Source organism: Microtus oregoni, unplaced genomic scaffold (genome assembly GCF_018167655.1).
Source record: "Microtus oregoni isolate MIOR12 unplaced genomic scaffold, Mior012 000009F_ref0000495, whole genome shotgun sequence".
Lineage (NCBI taxonomy): Eukaryota > Metazoa > Chordata > Mammalia > Rodentia > Cricetidae > Microtus > Microtus oregoni.
Genome location: NW_024543068.1, coordinates 13,104,718 through 13,116,460, shown reverse-complemented (window position 1 = coordinate 13,116,460; position 11,743 = coordinate 13,104,718). Strand labels below are relative to the sequence as shown.

At 43.4% G+C, this 11,743-nt stretch overlaps 1 protein-coding gene across 1 annotated transcript in view; it reads right to left on the bottom strand.

The window, feature by feature from the left end:
• Positions 1-744: 744 nt before the first annotated feature.
• Positions 745-11,743, bottom strand: part of Entpd5 (ectonucleoside triphosphate diphosphohydrolase 5 (inactive)) — a 29,467-nt gene continuing 18,468 nt past the window's right edge. Inside the window, exons 11-14 of the mRNA XM_041657948.1 lie at positions 10,882-11,022; positions 9,132-9,188; positions 7,437-7,552; positions 745-4,377 (exon numbers count right to left, since the gene is read on the bottom strand). Of these exons, the coding sequence (XP_041513882.1) occupies positions 4,291-4,377; positions 7,437-7,552; positions 9,132-9,188; positions 10,882-11,022 (401 nt within the window). The 3' untranslated portion in view covers positions 745-4,290. The remainder of the gene's footprint in view (positions 4,378-7,436; positions 7,553-9,131; positions 9,189-10,881; positions 11,023-11,743) is intronic.

Sequence of the window (11,743 nt, the reverse complement as noted above, 5' to 3'; positions counted from 1 at the left end):
TATTCCTCATTTCACTTAGTAAGAATACTTTCTAAACAGAATATTTTAATACAGGTCATAAATTTATACAATTATCTTGACAAAGAATCAGAAATACTTGATACATTTTTGTTAGATTGTTTTAAAATTAACACTGGCATGCCAATTAAATACACATTGCTTTGACAAAGTACACTGGACTTTAAGAGGGAAGTGAAGATAAGAAACAGCCAGGTCTTATTAATGCTTTAGACTTTCTTACACATTTCAGTTTTGTTTACACTCCTCTCTGTGATGTCATTTTCTGTTGATTCTGTTATTAAAAACAATAAATAACCTTACTGCACACACAGCTGCAGAGGCCTCAGGGACAGCCTGTCCATGTGTGCTGGCAGGTGGCTAATGGAGTGGTTTCTGACTTGGGGTTTTGATGTACTGACTGCACAGCACCAGAGAGGCCTCCAGAAGAGAACTTACCTGTGCTAGATAAGAACACTGGACAGAATGTCTTGCTCAGAAGTCTGCTTTGAAAAAATGAAATAAGAAAGTCTCCTTTCAATCAAGCTGAACTGTTGGAATAACTTTGGGAGGGATAAGATAGCTACTGCAACAGGACAGCTTTTTAAACAATGTAGAAAACTTAGTACAAAGTAATATGATGTCAGTAAATCCAGAAAATGTCCCCAGAATAAAAGATGGCAGCTGCTGGGAAAAACTGATGGCCAGAGGTCATCTTTTCCAAAAAGGTAGCCCAGATAAGAATACAGACTAATATACAGAAAAATAAAAAAGTTAAAGAGATGAGAACTTTAAGGCACACTTTGTAAGGACATCTGTGACTCAGATGTTCTTCATATAATAGTGATAATACACACAGCATCCACCACACACGAGACCACATCGCAGGTATTTAAATTATATTTACACTTTCACAGAGATGGAACTTGTCAACAACATCAGAACACACAGGACCCACTTAGTAAAAAAGGCCCATGCTGCCTGGCAGTGGTGGCACATGCCTTTAATTCCAGTACTTAGAGAGGCAGAGGCAGGCTGATCTCTATGAGTTCAAGGCCAGCCTGGTCTTCAGGGGAGTTCCAGGACAGCCAGGGCTAACAGAGAAACTCTTGTTTGAAACAAAAAAATGCCCTTGTCTTTCATTTTTCCTAAGAAAATGTAAGACTCCAAATTGTATTTAAAAGAACAAAGAGGTAAATCTGCAGGCTCTCTGGTCAAGATGGATGTATGCAGATAAATTTCTGAGGTGAGAGTCCTTCTATTTAAGAGTTTTGGCAGTTTCCAAGGTAGCAGAAGGTGTCTACAGGACAATACACAGCTAGGGTGCCTATCTTGAGGCTTCATGCGCCACCTGTGGTAGAAAGACCAGGAACTCACTTGTCTGCTGGAGCTGTTCACTTTGTTTATTTAGTGCTGGGCTTGAATCTAGGACCGGACATGCTAAATATGCTTTGCCACTGAAATCTTTTTAAATCTATGTATGCATTGAAATCTTTTTAAATCTGCCTGCATATATGCCTGCATTCCAGAAGAGGGCACCAGATCTCATTATAAATGGCTGTGAGCCACCATGTGGTTGCTGGGAATTGAACTCAGGACCTCTGGAAGAACAGCCAGTGTTCTTAACCTCTGAGCCATCTCCAGCCCCACTGAAATCTTCTAACCCCTATCCCTTCTAAAACTTCTTGAATGCCTTATTGAGTTGCCCAGCGGCCTCAAACTGGCCACATAGAAAGCCTATGACTTGTAATCCTCCTGCCTCAGCTCCAATTACAGGCCTGTGCCGTAAAGCCTGCTGTAAAGTTTACTCTTGGGGAAGCAGATTGGCTTTTCTCAACTGTGGGAGCATTTAGTAGACTATGCCTTGTCTAATACTTTCAAAGTATGCTGCGTCTTTTTAAAAGTCATAAAAATGTAGTTATCTTCAAAGAGTCTGAAAGGCTTTGGACTAGGAGAAAGCAGAGGCTGACTGAAGGGAAGGAGGTAGCTCTCAGCTAATGAAGCTGTAAACAGTGACATCCGAGATGGAGAGGCAAACACTTAAGCTGGATGGAGAAGCCTGCGAGAGACGCTGAGTATGCATTCCATAGGAAACTGGATTTTACCTTCAGGCTATTTCCAGTGTGGGAAATCTATTTCATTATGTATGAACATTATGGGGTTTATTGTTGTTTATTTGTTCTTTTGAAACAGGGTTTCTCTGTGTAGTCCTGGCTGTCCCAGAACTTGCTCTGGAGACCAGGCTGGCCTCAAACTCAGAGATTTGCCTGCCTCTGCCTCCCAAGTGTTGAGATTAATGGCGTGCACCACCACTGCCTGGTGCGCATTGTTTTGAAGAAGGCAATAAGTGAAAGTGAACTTAGTAATGGAAGTTTGAGCCAGGCTCAGCATGCCTTCCTATAGTCTCGCTACTTGGGAGTCCAAGGTGAAATCTAGTCTCAAGACACATACTCTTAGTATCAAAGTCTGAAGAAATTCCACATTTAATCAAAACAAACCCCTAAAATTGGGAAGAATATACAAATTTGCCTACTATTTATACACAGCAGATGGTAATACTTATTGACTCAATGTAATGGCTTCAAAAAGACGGTTCCTTGGGGAAGCCACGCATAGTCACATCCTTTATGAAGAGTGGAAGGAAGAGGGGGTGACTGAAAATGTCAAGTTAGGGGAGCTGAAAACTGGAAAGCGAAGAGGAAGGGGAAATGCTATGACAGAGCTGCTGAGCAGCAGGCAATGTTTCAAGTCCAGAACCGAGTAGGAGGCAAACCAATGATAGTCACACAAGAAACGACATGACTTTTTTTTTTCCTTCAAGACAGAGTTTCTCTCTGTAGCCCTGGCTGTCTTGGAACTTGCTCTATAGACCAGGCTGGCCTTGAACTCAGAGATTCGCCTGCTTTTGCCTCCCAAGTGCTAGAATTAAAAGTGTGCGCCACCACTGCCTGGCAGAAAACCTTAAGATAATGACTTTATAATGTAGTAGAGCACCCATGCTTAGCACGCATGATGATCTGTGTTCAACCTCAAAACAGTGGCCCGAGAGAAAAAACATGGTTCTCTAGAAATGGTAGCCCTTGTTCTGACATGGGCCAAAAGAATCAATCAAATCAAATGTTGGGTATCAGTGGTAAGAGGATATGAAATCCTGAGGGAGACAATAAATTCAGAAAACAGTGGCTAAAATCAGCAAGGGCCCAGGCAAGAAAACACTACTATAAAGCATAGTGGTAGCACATTGTGCCTAACATGCAAAAAGTCCTGGGTTCAATCTCCAGCACTTTCCACACCCCAACCCCCAAAAGGACAAACTGAAAGCGTTGGTTATCTTTAGATTCAACAGCACACACACTAACTTCTAACCACAGACCAAAACTAGGGTGCAGTTGTATTTCACAGAAATAGAAAGATGCTAAGTTTAGGACCATGAGAATAAGGTGGTAACCGAGCAGCAGTCGTGGTCTGCGACGGCCCCCCTCACAGCTCTAGTCGGCACAGGTGAGAGGTGCACGCTCATCTTGTGAGATTTAACATGACATGAGCATGACGGCTCACACCTGTAACCCAAGACTCGAGGCTGAGGCAGGAGAATTGACAATTCAAGGCAACCTGGGTTACACAGTACCAGGCTACCCAGAGCAACGTAACATGACCTCTGTCTAAAAATAAAATACCCAGGGCCACTCTAAGCTCTAAATTGTGTCATAGGATCACACAAATTCTAATATAGTGTCTTTTTTCCCTTTGAGTTACAGATGGAAATGCAAAGCCAGATAGTTCTCACCTTGGGTTTTAGGGTAGGGAATGTGTAAGGGTGGGAAGAAGGAAAAGTACCAGTATTGATAGGTTATGGGACTTCAGTAGGTCAGCTTAATTTAGCTTATAAGCAAAAGACTGAAACACTCAAAGGAATGAGGCACTCCAAGATTTTTCTTTGGTTCCCAGGGACTTGTCTCTGAACTCTCAATCTAACATGGAGTTCCAAGCCTATTCTTTTTTCTTCACAGGACTCTGACATACAAAAAAATCTCAAAAGATTTATACTCTTGTGCCAGCTGTGCACCTGCCAAGTGGTTAGGGAGCTGTTCACAGTAGATGTGCAAAATTAAGCAAGCCCAAATCACGAGGCTCAAGGGCAAGACTCATCTATAAAACCCCTTCCCTCCCAATAAAGCCAGTTAATGGGTTTCAGTCCAGGCTTTCCCCAAATTGTTCAGAAAATGCCTGAGTCCTCTCCTTCTTGTAAAACAAAGTTTTTGAGAAATGCAGGCTTCAGAGGACACGGTAGCCTCAGCTGGAGATGCCAAGAGACTGCAGCAGGTGAAAGGTGGCCCCCAGGGCCCAGCCCGTCTCTATGTTGTTCACTTTCTTTGTGAGCTGTTAAGGAAGAAGAAAAAGTCTTCACATTTTCATCCAGTTTTTAACATTAGCAAGGATGGCCTCTGAACAGCTAACCCCTATGAAGAGCACTCCTGTGGCCCAGCCCTAATTGCCCTATACCTAGCATGCTCATGCCTGACAACTTCAGGCCCAGGAAGCCGTACTATCCAGAAATTTTTACAGAGGTTGTGTCAGAAAAGGCTCTGGATGCTCCCTAATCTGACAAGGCAGTCAGAATGTAATGTTCATGGATGTGGTAGGAAGGGAACTGGCAAGAGCTGGGACTGTATTTAGGACAGAAAAGCACATTCTCAGCTTTTGGAGTCCATGTAAGCAACTGTGCCTTAAGCATTAATAAAAACCAGCTGAGGCATTCAACACCAGACTGTCTTGATAGCTCAATGCCTTTATTACTTTGGACAAAACTTTAGATCTGGTCCCTCAATTACAGAAAGGGGCAATTTTCTGTACAAAAGTTTATCAAATTGTTTTCGTAAAACTCCTTCCTCTCCTTCCTCATTAATTTCAGCACGTGCAGACTTGCTTCATCAGTAATAAACTATTTGTTGTACAATAGATCCTTTTTTAAAAAAGATTTTTCAGGGGCTGGAGAAGTGGCTCAGTGGTTAAGGAGGGTACTGGCTGCTCTTCCAGAGGACCCAGGCTCAATTCTCAGCACCCACATGACAACTTGAATTGTCTGGAACTCCAGTTCCAGGGAATCTGACACCCTCTTCTGTATCTATGGGCACCAGATATGAGAGGTGGGTGCACAGACCACACAGGCAAGACACTCATACACATAAAATAATAAATAACAATATAATTATAAAAAAGATTGTTCAGTTTATTATTTTTTAAAATTATGTGTAGATGTGTCTGCCTGTGGGTATGTGCCCATGAGTACAGGTACCTGTGCAGGCCAGGGGTGTTGGATCTTTTGGAGCTGGAGTTACAGGTAGTTGTGAGCCACCTTACTAGATACTAGGAAGTAGTTCTCTGGAAGACTAGTTTGAATGTAACTGGCCTTCCTAAGCTCATAGGGAGTGGCACTATTAGGAGGTGTGGCTTTGTTGGAGGAAATGTGTCACTGTGGAGGTGGACTCTGAGGTCTCATACATGCTCACTTCACGTTGCCTGTGGTCAAGATATGAGAACTCTCAGTTCCTCCTGTAGCACCAGGTCTGCCTCCATACCACCATGCCTCCCTCCATGATAATGGACTAAACCTCTGAGCTGTAAGCAAGCCAACCAATTAAATGGTTTTGGTTATGAGTTGCAGCGGTCATGTCTCCTCACAGCAACAGAAACCCTTATTAAGGCAAGCAGCAATGTTTGTAACTTCTGAGACAAACAGCAAACTAACATCTCTCCAACCCTCTAAAACATAAACTTTAAGGGCTGGAGAATGGCTCAGTGGTGAAGAGCACTGGCTGCTCTTCCAGAGGTCCTGAGTTCAATTCCCAGCACCCACATGGCGGCTCACAACCATCTATAATGAGATATGCTGCCCTCTTCTGGCATGCAAACACACATGCAGACAGAATACTATATATATAAAATAAATCTTTAAAAAAAAATTAAAAAACTTAAAAAAAAATTGTAGCTGGGCAGTGGTGGCATACATCTTTAATCCCAGCATTCGGGAAGGAGAGGCAGGTTAATTTTTGTGTGTTCAAGGCCAGCCTGGTCTACAAAGCTAGGTCTAGATCAGCTAGGGCTACACATAGAAACCCTCTGCCGAAAAAAACTAACTAAATACATAAATAAAAAGAATAAGCCGGGCGATGGTGGCGCATGCCTTTAATCCCAGCACTCGGGAGGCAGAGGCAGGCGGATCTCTGTGAGTTTGAGACCAGCCTGATCTACAGAGCTAGTTCCAGGACAAGCTCCAAAGCCATAGAGAAACCCTGTCTCGAAAAAACCAAAAAAAAAAAAAAAAGAATAAAACTGTAGCCAGGCGGTGGTGGCGCACACCTTTAATCCCAGCACTGAGGAGGCAGAGGTGGGCAGATCTATATGAATTTGAGGCCAGCCTGGTCTACAGAGCAAGTTCCAGGACAGGCTCCAAAGCTACACAGCGAAACCCTGTCTTGAAAAACAAAAATAAAGCAAACAAACAAAAGTTGTATATTTTATGTGTATCAGTGTTTCAGCTACAAGTATGTATGTGTACCATGTGTGTACCTAGTACCCACCGAGACCAGAAGGCAGCATCAGATCCCCTGGAATTGTAGTCACAGGTGGTTGTGAGCCACCATGTGGGTCCTGGAACCAAACCTGGGTCCTCTGCAAGAGCAGCAAGTGCTCTTAACCACTAAGCCATCTCTCCAACCCCTCTAAAATTTATCTTATGAATTTCATATCATTTATCTTCTTACTTTCTATACCACTATTGATTGCAAATTATATTTACAAAGATGGTTAAAATGTTATCTCTGTCCTCAAGCTGCATACAGCTGTTAGAAGAGATTTGACTCAGTATCCAGCAGACGTAGAATATACAGGATACACTATATATGCTTGAGACATTGAAGTCAGCCATATGTGTTAACATCATTGTGCATGATGAGGCAAGGTTTATCTGCCTCACAGCCTCTGAATACAAGTGTGTGTGATGATGACCCCAGCTGCTTTTTATCTTGGGCTCTCTTGATCAAACTTCAGCTTAAGTTCTAACAACCATAAACCAGTGGCAGGTGAGGGCACACAAAGTCAAGATGAGGAACTGGGATTCAGGAAGCACAGCCCTTCCAACTGGCTTGTACTGTATTCTGGATATTTATTTCCCCATCTCTTTCTCAATGCTTCTTCTGAGTTCTAAATTGGTTTCATAAACAATGTGACTTGAATATATTCAAGTCTTTCTGTCTTGTGTCCACAGGACACCGTGCCTCAGAGACTATAACTGCATCCAGGTGTTTCATGTGTTTTTGGTATCTAGCAGGGTGCCCTGGCTTCAGCCCAAACAAGAACACCTGCTGCTCTGACCACCAGACAAGTTCTTTCCCAAAGCAACAAGAGAGACAACTGTAAGATCCAGTGCTCTTTCTTACCTTTAAGAGGGTATCATCTGCAAAGCCAAAGCCATCTTTTAATAAAGCTGTGATGTAACTGAGATCCATGCATAGGAAAGGACTGCCTGAGGTGAAGCTCTCCAAGTTATCACACACTGAAAGTGAGAGAGAAAACAGCATTCAAGTTTGCAACAAAGAGATGTAGGGTCTTCTCGAGCTGTAGGTAGGGTTGAGTAAGCAAAAATGTCTCCATTTAGTTGGTACCTGGGCTTCCTGTAGACTAGCCTGTCTACTGTATACTGTGTACTGTATACATCTGTGTAGCGGTTACTTCTACAAAACTACAGTTTCTTTAGAACCTGCACATTTCCAGTATGAAATCATCTATTCTCTGGGTGTAGTGGTACATGCCTTTAATCCCAGCACTCAGGAGGCAGAGGCAGGTGGATCTTGTGAGTTCAAGCCAAGCCGAGTCTACAGAATGAGTTCCAGGACAGACACTGTTGTCACACAGAGAAACCCTGTCTTGGAAAACCAAAAAAAAAAAAAAAAAAAAAAAAAAAAAAAAATTTACGTGCATCTTAGCTTATTTACCAGTTATGGGTGTGGGGTAAGCAGGGGCAAGGCTCTGCTGGAAATCACACCCAGGGCCTTGCACATACGAAGCAAGTTCTCAACACCTGAACTATACTTTCAGCAACCTGCTTTTCAAATTTCTATGACATACTGTAGTCACTCAACTGAGGCCCAGCGGACAGGAAACTATAATGTAACTCTCTCTTGTAGCCATAGGAAAAGATCATTTGTATTTTAGATTTGTGCTCTCAAGGTGCTCAGTTCTTTATTACTGCTGATAAACCTATTCTTTTTTTTTTTGTTTGTTTTTTTGTTTTTCGAGACAGGGTTTCTCTGTGGCTTTGGAGCCTGTCCTGGAACTAGCTCTGTAGACCAGGCTGGTCTCGAACTCACAGAGATCCGCCTACCTCTGCCTCCCGAGTGCTGGGATTAAAGGCGTGCGCCACCATCGCCCGGCTTGATAAACCTATTCTAAAACACACACACACACACACACACACACACAGAGAGAGAGAGAGAGAGAGAGAGAGAGAGAGAGAATATATATATGTCAGGCTGAGTGTAAAGCTAACTCAGGTGTTGTTAGAATGAAGAGAGAGAGCGAGTGAGCAGGCCAGGCTGCATGTATATATAGCTAGCTTGGGTGTTAGAATGACGGCCTAGCCCTCATGAGCCTGGGTTCCATCCCTGTTATCACATAAGTCAGTCACAGCAACTCATGCCTATAATCCTAGCACTTGAGAGGTGGGTCAAAATTCAGGGTGCAGTGGTAGTGCATGCCTTTAATCCCAGCACTCAGGATGCAGAGGCAGGTGGATCACTGTGATTTTGAAGACAGCCTGGTCTACAGAGCGAATTCCAGGACAGGCTCCAAAGCTACAGAGAAACCCTGTCTTAAAAAACCAAACCAAATGAAACCAAAACAGAATCCAAGGTTATCCTCAGCTACACCACAAATGTGAGGCCATCCTGGGCTATGTAAGACTTTGTCTCAGAAAAACAGTTTGTTTTTCTTTCCCTGAAGTGTCTTAGATCCCCATATTCTTCTGACAGTGCCTAAAGCATCTTCCAGCAGACTGGAAAGCTCAGAAGTCCCAGGAGGCCCTGCACTGGCAGCCACACTTAACAGTCCAATTTCAAGAATTTCCTAACACTTACCTTCCCTGGCTTTTCTTTCAAAATCTTCAACTTTTAAAACACCGCCCTTTTCATAATCTAAAATGAAGCAGAATAGCTAGTGTCAAAATGTCAAGGAAACAAGGACATTTATCCCAGTGACATATAGTAATAAAAACTAGAAATATACACTTCCCAACATAAAAGACTGATACATAAACATGATATCTGTACAATACAAATCCACATTGTCTATTTTGTTTATTGATGCTTAATGCATGTTACCCATTTTGTATTATATATTTAACCACAATAAAAATCTAGGTTCATTTAAAAGTTTAGTTGGGGTGGAGGGGCTGGCGAGATGGCTCAGTGGTTAAGAGAACTTATTGCTCTTGCAGAGGGCTCAGGTTCAATTCCAGAACTCACATCAGATGGCTCCTAAGCACTTGAAACTCTAGTCCCACAGGATTCAATGCCCTCTGGCCTCTGTAGACACCTACACACACGGTACTTTGAAAGTCATGCAGGCACATACATATGAATTAGAAACTATAGTAAGCAGGGTAGCAAATCATCTCTCTTGAGTCATGACAGATCATGTGTGTACTCACACCTAAAAAAGCCCAACTTCTATGAAAAGGAAAAAACCCTAAAAGATCAGGAAATTGGGGTGATGGCTATAATATCTTGCATGTGGGGAGGTTTCACAGGTACATACATGGCAAGGTTTGGCAAACCATGAAAGCAATACGTGCATTTACTGTATTTCAATTTGTTATGATTTGGATAGGAAATGTCTCCTATAGGCTCATGTGTTGAAGGCTTGGTCTCCAGACAGTGGAGTCCCCAATCACTGAGAGGTGACTGAACCATGGGGATTGTCCTTATCAATTAAGGTATAGATGTATTCATTACCTGGGAGGTAATGGGAACTTTTGGAGGTGGGGCTTAGGTGGGGCACATGGGTCAAGAGGAAGGTGTAGCTGAGGGCTCTAGTTAGGCCCCGCCCTCTGCTTCTCCCTCCTTCCAGGTGGCCATGGGGTAAAAGCAACTTTGCTCCTCTAAATTCTTCCACCATTATTTTCTGCCTTACTGTGGCAGAAACAAGGAAGTTGATCATAGACCGAAACTTCTGAAAGCATGATCCAAAAGAAACCCTCTAACGTCTCTCTCGTTTAGTATTTAGTCATAATTACAAAACAGCTAACATACAGTTTTGTAATAAAGATATAAAGCAAGCTGGTCCTGGTAGCACAGCTACTCAAGAGGCTGAGGCAGGGAATCACAATTACAAGGCCTACACAGGGTACATAATCCGTCTCAAAGCCATCTTGGGCAACTTAGATCTATCTCAAAATGAAAAGTTCAAAAGGGGGACTTGAGATATAATTTAGTGGTAGAACACTTGCCTAGCGTGTACAGAGGTTCTAGATTCAACCCCATTACTGAAAAAAAATGCAAAAAGACTCCAGATACAAAATCAGGCATGGAAGCACATCTGTGTAGCCCTGTTACTCAGAAGGCTGGGAAAGAGGGATGGCTACTAATTCCAGGCCAGCCTGGGCTACATAGTAAAAGCCTGCCTCAAACAGACAGACTTTATGAACGTTAGGTCATTTCCCACTTCCCAAAGACCGCAAGTGTCTTCACCTTTCCATTCTAGTGGCTAGTATAACACTACTGGAAAAGTTGGTAAATCTCTCCAATCAGCACAGCCTTTAATGCCCTTGACCTTCCCCAGCACAGTCCCATTCGCTTCCTTCGTGGCCTGAACCAGGCAGGTACTCACCAATCAAGTGTGTGTCGGCAGCTCGATCATAGTAGTAGGAGAAAGCGTAAAAGGAGCTTCCCCGAATCTCTTCCGGCTGGTGAAGTTTTCCTCGCACTACCCTCAGGACTTCTGCATAGCAGGGCTCAAAGCCCATCTCCCCTGTCAGGGCAAAAGTTTATCACTTGAGAAAAATGATGTAGGGAGTCACCTTCTGTGGCAAGTTGATGGGTCAATGAGAGAAGAACAAGAACTCAAGGTGGCTGCACCTTAGCCCGTGAGCAGCAGCAGTGGACGCAGCATAGCTATGGCTGAGGTTTAGGCTTAAACCTTCACAGCAAGGACGAGGAGGAGCTCTGGAAACAGCTGGACAATCTGAGGGTGGCGTGAAGGTATTGTAGGGTCCATGTTATTCAAGATAGGAGTTGTCCACAAAGGCACTGACTAGACCCTCTTAATTATTAGATTCAGGGAGAAAAGGGCACTCCAGGAAGACGAGAGCAGGGGCGGCTGGTTCTCTAAGTCTGAAAAACTGAAGACAAGAAGCAGCAGCAGAAACAGCTGCACCTGCTGAACAAGCTAACCCAGGAATTTCCTCCACAACAAAATAATAGCTGGAGGCTGAAGACATGACTTAATGAAGAACATTGGCTGCTCGTTTAAAATGTTATTATTTTACGTGTGTGTTTGCCTGCATGTATATCTATCTGGGCACCACGTATTATCTGGTGCCTTCAGAGTCCAGAAGTGGCATCCAACGAGTCATCATGAGGGTGCTGGGAATTGAACCCAGGTCTCTGAAAGAGCAGCAAGTGTTCTTAACCACTGAGCCATCTCTCCAGCCCCACTACCTGCGCGTATAGAGGACCCGGGTTCAGATCAC